General features: G+C 40.8%; 1 protein-coding gene across 3 annotated transcripts in view; it reads left to right on the top strand.

Moving 5' to 3' along the window:
• Positions 1–19,332, top strand: part of LOC141058425 (spectrin beta chain, non-erythrocytic 1-like) — a 172,746-nt gene that overhangs the window by 89,980 nt on the left and 63,434 nt on the right. For all 3 annotated transcript variants that reach the window (XM_073554677.1, XM_073554675.1, XM_073554676.1), the window contains one exon: positions 18,472–18,623. In XM_073554677.1, coding sequence (XP_073410778.1) covers positions 18,472–18,623 — 152 coding nt within the window. The remainder of the gene's footprint in view (positions 1–18,471; positions 18,624–19,332) is intronic.

Raw genomic sequence — 19,332 nt, 5'->3', positions numbered from 1 at the left:
CAGCTGTGCCATAATATACCTGCATACATTGCATTCAGTCCCCTCTGGGCTCTCCATTTTCTATGAGTTTAGTCTTGAACATTTGTGATGTCTCCAGGGAATCATCACTAGCCCTGCTGGCAATGGATAAAAGGTGACTTTTTATTATTCCGTCTCCCGGCCCTCCCTTTCTTCCACACCCTGTGTCGTCTTTACTATCACCAGGTATGAACAGGAGAGATTATTTGTTCAGAGCCACAGGGTCCTGGATCTCGGAGTAATTGCCTATAATTATGTAGTTGTCGGAGCACACGCTTGTGCCCGGCTCTTATGTATACATTCTGTGCCGGCGCGTCCTGCGGTTTTCTCTTATGTTGTAGATCATGTCACACAGGAACATATTAACGATCTTGAACATAAAGGTTCAGTACAATTCAATACATTGTAAATTATATTTTGCTAACGTGTATTTTTCTCACTTTGATCCCCATTACCTAAAGCCTCCCGTGCCCCTTTGCTGTGCCGTGGAAATTGTTTGCCTGTAGCTTTTCAGAGTTTCAGAATTGAAAATCGTTCCCAAAAGTGATTTCCTAATTTTCCTGTACCGTAATTTTCATTTGTCCACATTTGAGTATATTATACTTATGAGGGCAACGCACACTTGTCTTGTACCAAGTTTATTCTTTATCCTCCATGCATAGGATATGGGATAACTTGCTGCTCGCTGGGGGTCTGACCTCTGAGAGCCCACCAATCCGGAGCAGGGCTTTATTAGATAAACCAGCAGAGCGAGTGGATCCCCAGAAATCGGTACGGTATCCACTATCCTATGGATTGGAGATAACTTGCTTGGCACAGTATGCATTCACTAGATGGACACCATTGTGCAGGCAAAATGTAGACTGTGTGCAGAATTATTAGGCAAATGAGTATTTTGATCACATCATCCTTTTTATACATGTTGTTCTTCTCCAAGCTGTATAGGCTTGAAAGCCAACTGCCAATAACGTAAATCAGGTGATTTGCATCTCTGTAATGAGGTGGGGTGTGGTCTAACTACTAACACCCTATATAAGGTGTGCTTAATTATTAGGCAACTTCCTTTCCTTTGGCAAAATGTGTCAGAAGAAAGATTTGACGGACTCTGAAAAAGTCAAAAATTGTGAGATGTCTTGCAGAGGGATGCAGCAGTCTTGAAACTGCCAAATTTTTGAAGCGTGATCACCGAACAATCAAGCGTTTCATGGCAAATAGCCAACAGGGTCGCAAGATGCGTGTTGATAAAAAAAAAAAGCGCAAAATAACTGCCCATGAATTGAGGAAGATCAAGCATCAAGCCGCCAAGATGCCATTTGCCACCAGTTTTGCATATTTCGGAGCTGCAACGTTACTGGAATATCAAAAAGCACAAGGAGTGCCATACTCAGGGACATGGCCAAGGTAAGGAAGGCTGGAAAACGACCACCTTTGAAAAAGAAACATAAGAAAACGTCAAGACTGGGCCAAGAAATATCTTAAGACTGATTTTTCTAAGGTTTTATGGACTGATGAAATGAGTGGCTCTTGATGGGCCCGAGGCTGGATCAGTAAATGGCAGAGAGCTCCACTCCGACTCAGACGCCAGCAAGGTGGAGGTGGGGTACTGGTATGGGCTGGTATCATCAAAGATGAACTTGTGGGACCCTTTCGGGTTGAGGATGGAGTGAAGCTCAACTCCCAGACCTACTGCCAGGTTCTGGAAGACACCTTCTTCAAGCAGTGGTACAGGAAGAAGTCGGTATCGTTGAAGAAAAACATGACTTTCATGCAGGACAATGCTCCATCACATGCATCCAAATACTCCACAGCGTGGCTGGCCAGTAAAGGTCTAAAAGAAGAAAAAATAATGACCTGGCCCCCTTGTTTACCTGATCTGAACCCCATAGAGAACCTGTGGTCCCTCATAAAATGTGAGATCTACAGGGAGGGAAAACAGTACACCTCTCCGAACAGTGTCTGGGAGGCTGTGGTGGCTGCGGCACGCAATGCTGATCGTAAACAGATCAAGCAACTGACAATCTATGGATGGAAGGAAGGTGAGTGTCATCGTAAAGAAAGGTCGATATATTGGTCACTGATTTTTTTGTTTGTTTTTGAATGTCAAATGTTTATTTCTAAATTTTGTGTTATATTGGTTTACCTGGTGAAAATAAACAAGTGAGATGGGTATGTATATATTTGGTTTTTATTAAGTTGCCTAATAATTCTGCACAGTAATAGTTACCTGCACATATCCTCCTAAGATAGCCAAATCTAAAAAAAAAAAAAACAAACCCACTCCAACTTCCAAAAATATTAAGCTTTGATATTTGAGTCTTTTCGGTTGATTGAGAACATGGTTGTTGTTCAATAATAAAAAGAATCCTCTCAAATACAACTTGCCTAATAATTCTGCACCCAGTGTATGTGGCGGCAGGCACTTATCCGTGCCATTGCTTCCCATTGGCTTTTGGAAGCCACATGGACCAGCGGGCACCACCTTGTACTGTGGTAGTTAGTATCTTTATAGGTGAGTTCATCTTTGTAAGTTAAAAAAAAACAACTTTTTTTTTGCCAAAGCCGGAAGTGGATTTGAAAGGAAATATAAAGAAAAGCTTGTACTTCCTGCTGGATCGAATTCTGATTTTAGCTTAAAAATTTCCATGACATGTGATCACATCTACCGGTAAACCGTGCCTCTGTTATGTGACTATTTGGGGTTTTAGTAGAAACCAGTCACTGAGGATAAAGGGCTTCATACATTCCTAGGGTCCATTCTGCTCCAAAATTTCTTGCAGAAGATCCACTGCGGGTCATGGATAAAACGGACACGTAAATTGGCCTTCCCTATAGATTTGGAATCTGCAGCAACAAAACACAGAAGTTTGGGGCACATATATTCACGGTAGAACATTAGATTTTGCCAAATGGCCTTTGGATGTGCCAGTACTACCCGCAAGACCCTTCTTTTAGGAGCCTGTTGTAAATGTCACTAAATATGCGTTACCTTCCGATTTCGGCGGTCACCACTGAGCGATAGATACCTTAGATACATTAATATAATAAATCTTAAATTTCAGAACCTTTTTAAATGTTATTTAGTTTTTAAAAAAAAAAGTTTAATTCATTTTTATATACTATTAAGGGTTCCACTTCAGCTGTTACTGGGTAATACCAAAGTCGGGTCTGTAGTTATACTTAATCCTTCCATTGTAGATACAAGTAACGGCTGTTCTGCGAGGAAGGTGAGAACCTCCTCGGCTTGGCACCGACTGGGTCAACAAACACAAAATACAATGGTCTAATACAAAAGTGGTTTAATGATTGTATCATTATGTTCTAGGATTTTTCATCAGGGTTGGTTGTTTCAGTCTTTTACAGAATGGAAACTTTTTTTTTTTTCTCTAAGGCTTCAAATTGTGTGAGGATGTTTTTCTTTTTTGTTTCTTCCTTATTTCTAGTTGTTGTGGTGTGTTTTTTCTTAATTTTTTTTTTAGTAACCCATACACATTCTCACAATTCTGTGGGAAAGCAGAAGTGTTTGGAACACAAAACTTAAAATACGTCTTTTTATTGAAACAATTTTAATACACATATACTAAAAGGTGCCTCAAACCGAGCCAAAAGGAGAGGCAGCTACAGTCATAAGAATATATAGTATTGAATATGTGCACACAAAATATGCCAAAATCACGGCGGGTGCAGAGTACATAGCAAAAAATATTAATCAAATATTTGTAATAAAAAATTATTTGCAAAAAAAAAAAAAAACACTTGATCCACAGGGAATGCTTATCAAATATATTGATAGCCAATCAATAGTGGAAAAATCTGTATGTTTTTACCTGCATTTTTAATATTTAAACCCCACCATAATACACATTTCTATATAGCTGATAACATAGATCATACGCCATATTAAACAGGTATCCAGCATTATAAGGATTTAGAAAGGTACATATTACCTAATTTTCAAAAGTGTGGCTGGCTCAGAGATGATGACCGCATTCTGTCTCTCCTCACCCCGACGCATGTTTCGCTGTTGCTTCTTCCTGGGGGCGTGTATACACCTGTGTTGGGGTGAGGAGAGGCAGCGTGCGGTCATCATCTCTGAGCCAGCCATGTTTTGTGTGCAAATATTCAGTTTGAAAATTTAGAAGTATTAACTAGAAATTTGAGGTCATACTATATATTCTTATGACTGAGAATGTGAATGGTTTACTACTCTGTAACTCGAGTGTTAGCCTCCCCTTAATGGGGTAATGGGTTTGGGTAGTGTTTTTATTTATTTATTTTATACTGTAACAAGCTATGATTTCAAAATTATTTTTTGTTCCCTTCTCCCACCCCTAATAATAATAATAATAATTAATAATAAAAAAAAAAGACTCCAAAGACCAAACCCATTTGATATTGATGACCAACCAATCAATCATTGCAAAGGAGACGCGCTTCAATACAGGTTGACCATTAGCAATTCTTAGGGTAAAATCCATATGAAAATCCTCATTTAATTCTCAGGTGTGTGATCGTTGCCCTACAATACATTTATTATAATTTTTTTTTCTTTTTTCTTGCACATTGGTCTATTGAATGAAGCTAGAATAACGAGCCATGAATTTTTGCTTGTTCTAATATCAAAGTACGAGGTTTGATGGTGAGGTGACATTTCCCAGCATATTCGTATGTGGTTGTACCCATGAGATAGGTAGACCTCCCTTTATGGAGGTTTCCCGTGACGCGCTCTCCTGAAGGACTGCATTTATTAGGGCCATATAATATACATGTACAGTCGATAGTGGCTTTTTGTGCTGAGTGTGAAGATTATTATCACGGTACAAGAGCTATAAACCATGTTCGGTAATGTTTGGTTGCCTTAGGATGTTGCCATAAAAGACATCTGTCCGCAACCTCGTGCTTTGTTGACTGTAAACCTGGACGGCGTCTCATAAATAAGGGCGACGGGGCGAAATACAGAAAAGCCCTTGTTTTATCGATTGTACTGCATGACTGCAGGGCAAGACCTCCCGAAATACTGCACCTGTTACTCTAAAAGTGGCACTGTCTCGCTACAATACGGAGCCGTCATATGGCGCCAAATGTGACTCCACAATCGGGATTTGCTTTTTCTTGGATTTGTATCAGATGTAAGATTTTCTTCTTGCATCTTGGGGATAATATGTTGCCTTGGTATTGATTTATTTTGCCACCAATATTTGAAGTTGGGGGTCTCCTTTTTGGATCTTCTAATTATCCAGAGAATAGGAGCCCCAGTGCATCCTAGAGAAAAGTAGTCAAGGTGGCCGTGCCAAAGCTCCGATCTGTCCATGGTAGTAAGAATTACAGAAAAGTGCCAAGTATTTTGTATCTCCGATAATTGGGAGAGCCACATTCATACAGAATCCTCATTATATTTTTTTTTTTTTTTTTTTTTTGGGAGAGGATGGGTGTCAGCAAAGCATGACAGTGTGACTTGCATATGGACCCCATGGGGCATGTTGTGCACCTCTGGTGTGGAAGCTCCAAATATGAGATTTTATTAGCCCTTGCTCAGATTATCTCCGGTAATGAAAGCCTCTTACCTGTCACTCAAGAGTTTCATAAGTTAGTGAGATGTTGCTTAAAAGTGAAGTCCCACATTTCCTTTATCACTTATTCCAGCATCGTAAAGGAATAACCTCTTATCCCTGTTGCACAAGTGCTCCTGTATGTGATGGTGGAATTTCCAATCATGGCGGCACTAGTCACTTTGTACAGTGGGGGGAAAAAAATATTTAGTCAGCCACCAATTGTGCAAGTTCTCCCACTTAAAAAGAAGAGAGAGGCCTGTAATGGACATCATAGGTAGTAGACCACAAATATGAGAGTCAAAATGAGAAAACAAATCCAGAAAATCACCTTGTCTGATTTGGCCAAATTTATTTTGCAAATTATGGTGGAAAATACGTTTTTCGTCATTAACAAAAGTTCATCTCAATTTTTTGTTATATATCCTTTGTTGGCAATGACAGAGGTCAAATGTTTTCTGTAAGTCTTCACAAGGTTGGCGCACACTGTTGGTGGTATGTTGGCCCATTCCTCCATGCAGATCTCCTCTAGAGCAGTGATGTTTTGTGCATGTCGCTGGGCAACGCGCACTTTCAAATCCCTCCGAAGGTTTCCTATGAGTTGAGATCTGTAGACTGGCTAGGCCACTCCAAGACCTTCATATGCTTCTTGCAAAGCCACTCCTTCGTTGCCCTGGCGGTGTGCTTGGGATCATTATCATGCTGTGAAAGACCCATCCACGTTTCATCTCCAATGCCCTTGCTGATGTAAGGAGGTTTGCACTCAAAATCTCATGATACATGGCCCCATTCATTCTTTCATGTGCACGGATCAGTCATCCTGGTCCCAAAGCATGCTGTTGCCACCCTCATGCTTCGCAGTAGGTATGGTGTTCTTTGGATGCAACTCAGCATTCTGTCTCCTCCAAACACGACGAGTTTTGTTTCTACCAAACCGATCTACTTTGGTTTCATCAGACCATATGACATTCTCCCAATACTCTTCTGGATAATCCAACTGCTCTGTAGCAAACTTCAGACGGGCCCGGACATGTACTGGCTTAAGCAGGGGGACACGTCTGGCACTGCAGGATCTGAGTCCCTGGTGGAGTAGTGTGTTACTGATGGTAGCCTTTGTTACGGTGGTCCCAGCTCTATGCAGGTCATTCACTAGGTCCCCCCATGTGGTTCTGGGATTTTTACTCATTGTTCTTGTGATCATTTTGACCCCACAGGGTGAGATCTTGTGTGAAGCCCCAGATTGAGGTAGATTATCAGTGGTCTTGTATGTCTTCCATTTTCTTATTATTGCTCCCACAGTTGATTTCATCACACCACGCTGCTTGCCTTTGCAGATTCAGTCTTCCCAGCCTGGTGCAGGGATACAATTTTGTTTCTGGTGTCCTTCGATTAGCTCTTTGGTCTTCACCATAGTGGAGTTTGGAGTGTGACTGTTTGAGGTTGTGGACAGGTGTCTTTTATACTGATAACAAGTTCAAACAGGTGCTATTACTACAGGTAATGAGTGGAGGACAGAGGAGCCTCTTAAAGAAGAAGTTCCAGGTCTGTGAGAGCCAGAAACCTTGCATGTTTTTAGGTGACCAAATACTTATTTTCCACCATAATATGCAAAATATATCTTGCCAAATCAAATAAGGTGATTTTCTGGATTTGTTTTCTCATTTTGACTCATATTTGTGGTCTACCTATGATGTCAATTACAGGCCTCTCTCGTCTTTTTTTAAGAGGGAGAATTTGCACAATTGGTGGCTGACTAAATACTTTTTTTCAGGTAGGCAAAAAAATACTAATACTAAATACTTTTTTTCCCCACTGTACATCGGCCAAATGCCAAATACAAGCTTATGGCTTCTAGATGTAAGCCTGGCCTTCCTGCATTATTCCATTTCGTGGATCCCATATTTCACTATTCTGTAGGGTTTGTGACTTTGGCACGGCCTGTATTCCAGCACGCCCCTGGCAGTCGACCAGTGCGTACACATGGATCTGTGCACATAGTGGAAAGCAAACAACGGTGCATTTTCAGTTCTAATCTTTAAAATGCCACTAAGCTTTTAATAAGGTCACAATCTAACATGAACGTCTACAAGCAGGTGAAATGTATCGTCCAAGGAACAGGAATGGCAAAAAGACTCCGCACTTTTATTAGAGGCATTGTCCTTGTACTTCCCTGAGTTGGTCCAGCGTGTTTTCTACTGCTGACATCCATACTGCACTCCTAAAGTCGGGTTTGTTAGTAAAATGGTAAAAATACATTAATGTCAGCAGATCCTGCTTTTTTTGGCTGGGTCCGTCGGTGATGTAATGTGAATTAGGTGCCTGTTAGACCTGCTTTTTGTGCCACCTCCTAGGTTACTAAATCAACCATATTCGGATCAATTTCCAACCAGCTGTAATGCAGATATAATGCCCAGATCTCCCACGGTTCTACTGACCTGAGCTTAGATCGCCATAGGACTGGTGTCAGCCACGGCGTGGGGACGATACTGTATGAGTGCAATTAAATACCGATCGACGTCTTTTCGCTCACGGCTGAAATTCCAACAAGTGTGACTGTCCAAGGGAAAGATTCTGTTATCTGTCTTTTTTGAGCTCTGCTCACCTGATTTATGACCGTAGACGAGATCAAAGTCAACTGTGCAGGGAATCAATGAGCTTATAAAGTTTTTTTTTTTTTTTTTTTTAATGAAACCGAATTGAAAGTGTTTTTTTTTCGCCCCAAGTACATTCGGTATGAAAAGGTATCTGACACCAGATTTCTGCTACCCCCATCTGAGAGCAGCATAATGTAGGGGCAGAGACCCACGATTCGAGCGATGTCACTTACTAAGTTGTGTGTTATATTAATAAAATCCCTTTTTTTTTTTTTTTTTCTGCTGCAGATCTAGTAGAGCTCTGAATGCTGTGCTCTGTATAGCCCCTGCCCACATCACTGATTGACAGCTTTCTGTCTATGCACAGTGTACACAGAAAGCTGCCAATCGGTGGTCAGGGCGAGGTTTGACTATCTGGCAGCAGGGTTACTAATCCCCTAGTGATAATCTCCTGTTGATAAAACACTGATTTTTATCAAAACTACAGCAAGCAGCCCAGTAAGTGACACATTGCAAGAATCAAGGTCTCTGTCTCTACATAGTGCTGCTGTCATATTAGGTTGCAAAAACCTGCTGACAGATTCCCTTTTAGGTTAAAATTAAAAAATGAATATAAAATCCACACAAAATACTCAATGGGGGTAATTCATTAAAGCTTATTTTTTTTTGCCAGATTTCTGATTTTTTTTTTTTTTTTTTTTCTTTTTACAGATGCACGTGTTTTGCTCAACACAAAATTGTGTAGTAAAAAAAATAAAAATAAAAAAATGAAATAAAATCTGCATGGCTTATTCATTGACAACAAGCAGAGACTTTTAAACTGTCAAATTGAAAAAGTAATTTCGGATATTAATTTTTATGTAAACTTTTTTTTTGTAGAGTGATGTAATAACTGCAGAGTGAAACCACAACTGTGACTTTACTTCCTACGTTGCTGGTGAAATCTAAATGTACGGTACTTTTGGGCAAGGTTTAGCAAAACAGTGTATGGGGGAAAAGAAACAATGAAAAGTTCTCCGAACAGTCGGTTCTTTTCCGCTTTGCAAGTCCTGTTTGGCTGCGGAGCTGCTGCACTTTGGTGCTTTTGCTTTCGGAGGTGTCCTAGGGGAGTACTCCCATCATCCTATCAATGGTACTACTACACTGATTTGAATTGCAGATTTCGACATAGCTGCTGCTGCTCTCTGGGCGTATCCTGTGCCTTTTGCTATAGGGAAAAAAGGTTTCTGCCTTGACACGCACCCGAGGAAAAATGTGTTAAATTGACGGCTATGCCGTCCCAGGTAAAATAAGACCAATGTAATTTCTCTCTCATCTGATGCCTGAACATGGGAATGCGTGTAACCTGCCTGTGCAGATCTCTGCATGCCTCACACTGGGATGTATGGATGCTGTGATTATACCGCCTCTGTGCTGGAGGTTTTCTGATTCTAGCATTCCTGCAAACACGGGAAAACAATGTTCTCTGATACTTTGTTGTTGAGCAGGTGGAGCTGTACTTGTCTGTAAAGTAATGGAGATAGCAGAGGAGGACTGCAGTCACAATATCAGACTACTGTGCATGGTAGAAACCCTGGGACTTAAAGAGGTTGTCCACTTCTTCGGGACTTTTTTTTTTAGTGCATGTAATAGGTGCTAAAAAATATTTTTGCAATTGGGTTTTGTTAAAAAATAAAAAAAAAATTGCATCGTTTGCTTTCTATAGCCTCTGTGTCGCACGGTCTATAGCTGTCTGCAGAACATGTTTACTGAGAAATCCATCAGTGAGCTCACTAATGACCTCTGAGTGGGTTGGGAGGAGGGTTAGATCGTTTCTGTCCTTTCTTGAGCTCCTCTCAACTGATATATAACCATAGATCACATTATTGTTGAATGTGCAGGGAAAACCTGTAAAAGCCAAATGGTGCAACGTTCTTAGTGAAATCCCAATTGTAAAAAAAAAAAAAAAATTGGGCCCAAAGGATGAGAACAGAGAAATGGTCTGTGGTCACCCCTTGCCGAACTCCTATAAATACCATTTATCTGTTCTCATCCTTTTTGGCTGTTTTGGTCACTTGCATTTTGTTATTGCTCTCATCCCAAGAGGTACTGTACAGTAGTTTGAGGCGATGTCTACAACCCACAGAATTTGCTCAGGTAGTGCAGCTCATCCTGGATGGTACATTAATGCGAGCTGTGGCAGGAAGGGTAGCTGTATTTGTCAGCACAGTGTCAAGAGCATGGAACAGATACATGGAGGGGGCGTAGGAAGGAAACAACCGAGCAGTAGGATCGCTACCTCCTCCTTTGTGCAAACTCCGTGAGGGTGGTATGAGGGCTTGACGTCCACAAGTGGGTGTTGAGCTTACAGTCCAACATCATGCAGGGTGATTGTCATTTGCCAGAGATCACCAAGATTGGTCGATTTGACATTGGCATCCTGTGCTCTTCACGGATGAGAGCAAGTTCACACTGAGCACATGTGACAGACGTGACAGAGCCTGGAGATGTTGTGAAGAATGTTCTGCTGCCTGCAACATCTTCCTGCATGACCAGTTTGGCAGTGAGTCAGTAATGATGTGGGGAGGCATTTCTTTGGAGGGCCGTACAACCCTCCATGTGGTGCTAGCCAGAGGCACTCTGACTGCCATTAGGTACCGGGATGAGATCCCCAGACCCATTGTAAGACCATATGCAGGTGCAGTGAACCCCTGGGTTCTTTCTGATGCATGACAATGCTATGCCTCATGTGGCTGAAAGGTCAGCAGTTCCTGCATGATGACGGCATTGATGCTATGGACTGGTATGCCCGTTGCTCAGACCTGAATCCAATTGAGCACATCTGGGACATCATGTCTTGTTCCATCCACCAATGCCACATTGCACCACTGACTGTCCAGGAGTTGACAGATACTTTAATCCATCTCTGGGAGGAGATCATTCAGGAGAGCATCCACCGCATCATCAGGAGCATGCCCAGGCATTGTAGGGAGGTCATACAAGTACGTGGAGGCCACACACAATACTGAGCATCATTTTCTTGTCGAGGGATTTCCACTGAAGTTGGATCAGCCTGTAATTTGATTTTCAGTATCATTCCAAATCCAGACCTCCATATGATGTTAGTTTTGGTTTATATTGATCATTTTCATGTTTTATTGCAACACATTCCACTATTATGAATAAAGATTTGCAACTGGAATATTTCATTCAGTGATATATAGGATGTTTTTTTTTTTTTAGTGTTCCTTCTATTTTTTTGAACTGTGTGTGTACTATATATTTTATTTTACATATATAATATGTAAAATGAAGATATATTTGATTTGTTTTAAATACCTGCAACTTTTATTCATAGAGAATAAAAAATGCTATTTAAAATTTATGTATAATAAAATATTTTAAATATATATAATACAGAGGTGTAAAATTGATGGTTATGCCTTTGGTAATCACATGGAGGGAAGAAAACAAAACTGAGTGCAGTAAGACTGAGGTAAATCCAAAAAAGGGGGTGTAAAGGATGCTTCTCTGTAGTGCATCCACTCCTATGTGTAGAGCAAACCCTACCACAAGACCATTCATCTATCCGGATAGCCGAGTTTTCATCCTATTCCTAATGTACCATGATGGTGTGACCATCTTATCCTGAAGGCTTATTTCATGGCTAGTTTCCTTAGTATTTATTTATTTTTTTTTTTTATGCTTCATATTAATCAGTTCAAGGGTATGTGCACACGATCAGGAATTGCTGCGGTTTTGGTGCTGCGTATCTATGCAGCGTCAAAACCGCAGCTGCCAGATAGTACAGAAATCCCATGTCCACTGTGCTTCCACAGACGCCTGTGGCGCATCTTTCAGGACCGCAGAATACTTGTATATGTTATCTATAGCGAATTTATTATGTAAGCTGCAAACAGCTATACATGTCATATAGTTGCCCAATGGTCACCCGGGGAGTGGAGTTCTAATTTTTATTTTTTGGTTTCCCCCAGGGCACGAGAAGTCTGCAGGATAGCGTTCTCACGTCTTCATCCAGCTTTACAATGTGAATTATTCCTTATATGTATTAATATCACATGACTCTGTTATCTTACTTTTTCCTTGTGGGTATGTGTCACATGTTTTCTTGACGTTTTGTACATGCAGCAGATTCCTATACTTTGTACAAACCCCTCCGGGCCGATTACCGTATATTCACATCCTCACCATGCAGAATGTTTTCTGAACGTGTGCAATTGGATAATTTGATGGAAAGACTGATATCACTCGCTATCACTGAAGTAGAGCATGGGAGACCTAGTGTTATGCGGTGGGTGTTGCTTCTGAACTGGTCATGGAGATGATCGATTGTGACACTCTAGGCCAATGTCTGCCCTTATCATCTGTAATCTATATACCTTCAGTTCTGGGAACCAGAAGAAATTTGGGACAGTATCTCCTGCACCTTGGCGCAAATGTCAACTGTGATTGATGGCCACACTGCTGCAACAAATCCGTAAACTATAAATGCAGCATATTTTCTGCAGCTGCTCACACCAAAATATGCAGTAGCAATCTTTTCTGATTACTGCATTTTTTATTTTTATTTTTTATTTTCCCCTTTTTAACTTTTTTTTTTTTTTTTTTTTTTTTTAATTTTTCAAATATTTTTTTTAGTACAGAAAAACTTTGACTCTGCACTTAACAAAGCCACTGTGTCTTGCATCCACTGTGAAATTTGGTGGAGGATCGGTGATGATCTGGTGATGCTTCAGCAAGGCTGGAATTGGGCAGGTTAATCTTTGTTAAGGACGTATGAATCAAGTCACCTAATAGGTTATCCTGGAAAAACAGTTGATTCCTTCTGCTCAGGCAATGTTCCCCAACTCTGAGGACTGGTTTTTCCAGCAGGATAATGCGCCATGCCACACAGCTAGGTCAATCAGTGTGTGAATGAAGGACCACCACATCAAATCCCTGTCATGGCCAGCCCAATCTCCAGACCTGAACCCCATTGAAAACCTCTGAAATGTAATCAAGAGGAAGATGGATAGTCACAAGCCATCAAACAAAGAAGAACTGCTTACCTCGTGTACCAGGAGTGGCATAAGGTCACGCACGAGCAGTGTGAGAGGCTGGAGGAAAGCAGCCAAGATGCATGAAAGCTGTGATTAACAATCATGGTTATTCCACAAAATATTGATTTCTGAACTCTTCCTGAGTTAAAACATTAGTATTGTTGTTTCTAAATGATTATGAACTTTTGTTTTCTTAGCATTATTTGAGGTCTCCAAGCACTCTGCATTTTTTGTTCTTTTGACCAGTTCTCATTTTCTGAAAATAAATACAAAATGTAGTGCTTGGAAATTTGGAGACAAGTTGTCAGTAGTTCAAAGAATAAAAGAGCAATTTACATTTTACTCAAAAATATAAAGAGAAAAATCAGACAAACTGGCAAAAATTAAAAGACTGCTGCAAAATTTTCAGAGCTGTATGTTCTCCCTTTTTTGGTTTTTGCATGTTTCCATGTAGCGGAAGTATTGAACTTTTGTGCAGATGACCCGTTGCTTTCATTTAATAAAAACTCATGCTAAATTTTTTTTTTTTTTTGGGGGGGGGGGGGTTTATCTCTGCAATCTTCAATGTGGAGCCAAAAGAAAAAAGACAGCATGCATCGGTTAACTAGACCCCGGAAGTATTTTGCTGTGTTCTGGGGCCTAGTTAACAGGCGCATATGCACTAAGGCTTTTCGGCTTTGCCCGCAGTTGGGCAAAGCATACTGCACGAGCCAAGAATGCTTAGCGCACGCGCAAAAGATGGCGGACACCTACTCCTATTAATGAAAAAACTGCGGACGGCGGCCAAGGATGGGGAGGTGGCAAAGATCCAAAACACCGCCCATCGGACCGGACCGATCTCATTTAAATAGCCCGCCAAAACCAGGTGACAGATTCCCTTTAATTCATTTGGCATGGTTAAAAGTAATTTTTTCTTTCCTATTACTTTTGGGATATTATTAGCACTTGTTTTGCCATCCAGCTTGTCCTATTGCAAGAGGATTGTCAACACTACAGTAGGATTTTTTTTTTATACTTTCCTTCATTAAATAAGGTTTGGTTCAGGTGATCACCTAATCAGAAGCACATTTAGTAGAATGAGGTGTACTATGGTTGGAATTCACCTGACACTGGAATGGAATGGCTGTCAGACATGGAGAGAAGCCGATTTTTATAAAACTGTGCAGTGGTCTCTTAATTTTTGCCAGAGCTGTGTATAATTATAAAGAGGGAAACTTCCAAAATCTTTTTTGGCACATACATGGAAACATGACCTAAATCTTTGCAATTAAATCCCTACATTGCAATTGCAAGGTGAGGACATGTTTGCACTTTCATATTGCATAAAAACCTACAGTAATTGAAATGTTTTTTTCCCTCTCAACGTTCTTCTTTCCGTAGGCGTCTAGATGTTATAAACAAGTACCGCAATGCTTTCCCTCTGCTGCTCCCAGTGACTGTTTACAGACTGCAACGTTAACCTTAGTACATGACCGCTGCAGCCAATCACTGGCCTTAGTCTTGATGCATAGAGAGATGGCATGAGCCATTGAGTCTAGTGATTGGCTGCAGCGGTCATGTGCGCTGAGGTCCTGGTGTGACCGCTGCAGCCTGTAAACAGTCATCGGTGGCTGGAGCAGGGCAGAGCGAGTATTTCTGATCTTGTTGATTCTTAACATCCACAAGCTTACGGGCTGAAAAAACATTGAGAAGTAAAGATCAGATTCTCATGTGCCACTTCTAAATGTACAAACCTCATCAGTAGTGATGGCCCGGGGGGTCCACATGTCTGGCCTGTTACACGTTATAGGGCATACAGGAATATGGTGAACTAGTTAAAAGGAGGGTTAAAGTTGCTAAATGATAGAAAAAACAAAAGTTCTTAAGATGTTTGTTTATGAAAACAAACATTTATAAAGTGACTAAATATTACAGAACGAACAATTCTTTTGCATATGGCTGAGAAGTATGCAACAAGTATGCCTGGTCTGGCAGCATGTACGGTGGTCAGGCCTCCACCGATCATACGTTGATGTCACCATTTATTATAGGCAAACGAGAGTAATTTTTGGCCCCCCAATCCTTCAAGGTCATTGAGGTCAAATCTCACTTGGTTCTTTTACAGGTTAAATTGATATGTGTAAATTATAGTAGCGGCTTTACACTTAGCTGACAAGTACCTTTTTTTTTTTTTTTTTAATTTTCTTATAAACCGGATCTTTTTCCATCAATTTCATGTTACTGTTTTTACAACTGCTGTTCCTAAAGAAATTGCATGAAGGTCTGCCATAGAAAGGTCAAATTGGGCAGCATGGTGGCTCAGTGGGTTAGCAGTCTTGCAGCGATGCATGAAGGCCTGCCATAGGTCAAATTGGGCAGCATGGTGGCTCAGTGGTTAGCAGTCTTGCAGCGATGCATGAAGGCCTGCCATAGAAAGGTCAAATTGGGCAGCATGGTGGCTCAGTGGTTAGCAGTCTTGCAGCGATGGGGGCCTGGATTCAAATCCCAAAATCTCTACAAGGAGTTTGTATGTTCTCCCCCGTGTTTGTGTGGGTTTCCTCCGGGTTTTCTCCCACATTCCAAAGACCTACTGATGGGGAATCTAGATTGTGAGCCCCAATGGGAACAGAGATGATAATGTAGAAGAAATGGTGCTATATAAGCAACGCATAATAAATAGAAAACCATAAAGCCGCAGTCTGTCTGATCCCGTCCTGCAATGTGTTGTGTCACGCTGAGTTTTTATTATTGTAACGCTTCGATTCCCTGTTTCCCCAGTCGCTTTGGCTGTAGTTGCTTCACTGCCTGTATATGCCAGTAGACTTATGTCATCGTCCAACAGCCACCTCTGATTACCATGCCTATCGTATATACTCCTCTATGCACCACCATATTTGAGCTGGGTGTACTGAGTCTTTGTCATCTTTGATTATTAGTTGATTTGTCTCCTCGTCGCCACTATAAACAGCATTACCTAACAAGTTTCTAAGAGTCGTCTTCTCGTCCCGTTCTCCTCCTCCCCCTGTGGCCGCTCCCTGTGAAACGAGACATGTGATTTTCTTCATGGAACCTGTATTTCTGGTTTTTGGAGTAACGTAGCTGATGCAATTAGATTTGACTTCCAGGGGGAGGATACACTTGACTAGTCATTAAATCATATTAATAGCAATGTGTCTTTTAGGCTCAGGGTACAAGACGTGATGTGACCAAAATGTCACCCCAAAACTGAAAAGCATTTTTGCCCTGAAGGCTGTTGTATTTCCATTGGTAAGAGGCTGACTTTAGTTTCTACCACTGGTAAAGTACACTCTGCACCTTCTTCAGGAAACTATGGCATCCAAAGGCAATTTACTCGCCCAACACTGTGCATGTTGCTTCTCGCTCACCTGGACTATGGCTTCCCAAGGAAAATCCGAGAAAAAAATGTGCATCATGATTGTTTTTTATTGTGCACTTTGGTTGGGTGGAGGTTTCTTTGAAACATTGCTCTTTTCACTCGCCATATATTAATCCAAATTCCCTATCAGTATGTCTTTGGATTGTGGGAGGAAACCCACGCAAACTTGGAGAGAACATACAAACTTCTTGCAGATGTTGTCCTTGGTGGGATTTGAACCCAGGACTGGGGAAGTTGGAAGAGATGGCTGTCAGTCAAGAGAGTTAGGCCTACAGATGGCTGTTACCCACACATTCGTACATGTGCACGCTGGTCTCAGTTGAGTGTGCATGTGTTCTCAATGAGAAGTATGGAATAATCTTCTGCAGCCAGACACCTCCAACAGTATCTTGCCTCCTATTGAAACCCTCAACATCTGCTGTCTGTGGAAAGTCAGGACACCCCCATACTTGTTAGCTGCCATAGCAGAAACTGTGTCCATCCAAATAAGAGCATGCCAATGCTATATGAAATCTGTATGGTTTACCTAGAGTAACAGCAGAGTGAATAAGATTTTACCTAATCTCCTCCATTCTTTGGAAAAAAAAAAAAAAATGCAAATGAAATATGTAGGTAAAATTGGTCGAAAAATACGTGTCTCCCGGGAGAAAAATAAAAACTATAATCTCTTCCCCAAGCGCCTCCATGGCATCTTCGCCCTGTCCTCTGCTGGACTCCGTACAAAGAGGACGGCGTCTCCGTATTGTTAGATTCTCCAAACGTTCCTCTCCAGTATATTGCTCACATGGAGGGGTTGTGCTGTGGGCTAGTGATGGTGATTTGGAAACCACAAGCTGCTGCCTTCAGCCCTCTTGGTGCGATTCTCTCCGATCCAAATCTGGTTCTCCGTACAGGTCCTGCCCAATCTCGAGCAGTGCCTGCATGAAGACCCAGTTTTCCTCTACTGGATAATTTCTTGTCCTTGGGATAGGACGATATCACAAATGTCTACGACTGATGTGTTCTGAATCCATTTTGTGCCAAGCGTACCCAATAAAGTCTATAATATTTATTGCAATGTCCATTTTTTTTCGTCATGACTTAGTTTGAAAAGCAATCAAAACGCAGAAAAAAAAAGTATTCCTGACTATTTTTAAAGAAGTGCTTTATGAAATGATACCTTAATTCTTTTACTTTGGTCGCATTTCATAATTTAAATGTAATAAAACAAATCAATAATTGCGGAGATTTTCAAACATTAAAGTGTGTTTTTGTTAGTACATAACGAGCGGTGGTACTAATACAGGGCTGTTTAGTAAAGGTAAACTGGTTTGAGATTGTACAGTTAAGTAAAAAAAAATCCCAAAAAAGGTGCAAAAAAAGTCTCTAAATCACATCTTTATAAGGTGTTTTTTATTTATTTTTTAACTGTCTAACAAACAGCAAAACCTACAAAAATGACAATGAGACGAACCAAATATACTCTATAGAAACAATCAATGGAAGAATAGGTATTCCCAAGATAAAGAAATTAAATGAGCGCAATCCTGGAATTTGCAATCAAGTATTACTTAGTGTGAAACACACTCATAAAGTAATCAAATAGATGGTAAATTCTCAGTGTGATATGGTACCTCCATAGCAGGTATCCTTGCACTCTACTACGCGTTTCACCCTGCTTCATCTGGGGGCATCCTTCCCCTGATGAAGCAGAGAGAAACATGTGCCTCAGGTCTTATCTATTAATGAAGACTTGTACAGTTATAGATTTTATAGTAGTTTTTTTATGTAAGTTCTCAAATAGCAATTGCTTTAATGGTAGGAAAGATACATCGCTTGTCTTATATTTTCTGATTTTATTTCTTTGTAAGAAGTTTTATAGATTAAGTTATTTATTTCTTCTCTTTACAACTCTCCAGATGAACGTGAAGCAGTCCAAAAGAAAACATTTACCAAATGGGTCAATTCTCACCTTGCCCGCGTCACTTGTAGGATCTCCGATCTGTACAATGACCTGCGAGATGGAAGGATGCTGATCCGACTTTTGGAAGTACTCTCTGGAGAACAGCTGGTGAGTGGATCAACAAACTACCAACTACTCATGGCGAGCTTGCAAAATGTCGATTTAGCAATTAAAGGGGGATTTGAACTGAAATATATCAAGGGACCCTGGAAACAAATGAGGAGTGTCCAATGTGTCTCCCAACTGGAACCCCCTACCTGCATTCTGTGCAAAACCAGGCAGTGTTTCATTTTACATCAGCACCACCACCATAGGGGAAATGAAGCATTATAGTGCCCATTCAAAATAATAATGGGTTGTCGCTGTAATACAGATTTGGTCCTCTAAAAGCAAGAGGCGCTTTTTGTATCGGCTCTCCTTTCTAGCCTAAACATGGCACCGTAAAATATGTTATATAAACCGGAAAACCTACTGTAGGCAATTACTGCTACAAGATTTCCTATAACGATGGTCACTAGATCCTAAATCTGTGATCCATATTTTCTATCCTGAGATGCAAAAAAAGTTTATGCACTTAACAGTAGTAAAATATATCATAGATCCTGTTGTAAACTGTACAAACTTCCTGCATTTTCATTGATGTGAGCAGATGGAAAGCAGATGTGCCATTAAGGTGTATAGGAAAGCGTGATGACACCTATAGGGCCATGTTGGTTGTGACTTAGTGAATGGCTGCATGCATGTTCAACACCTCAACCAAAATGTGCAATAAATGTACATTTCTTGGAGATTTATGCATTTTGGAGAAAACTTCTGT

This window comes from Dendrobates tinctorius, unplaced genomic scaffold (assembly GCF_039654945.1).
Source record: "Dendrobates tinctorius isolate UK_male_01 unplaced genomic scaffold, ASM3965494v1 ptg000211l, whole genome shotgun sequence".
Classification (NCBI taxonomy): Eukaryota; Metazoa; Chordata; class Amphibia; order Anura; family Dendrobatidae; genus Dendrobates; species Dendrobates tinctorius.
This window is presented reverse-complemented; position numbering and strand designations above follow the sequence as displayed.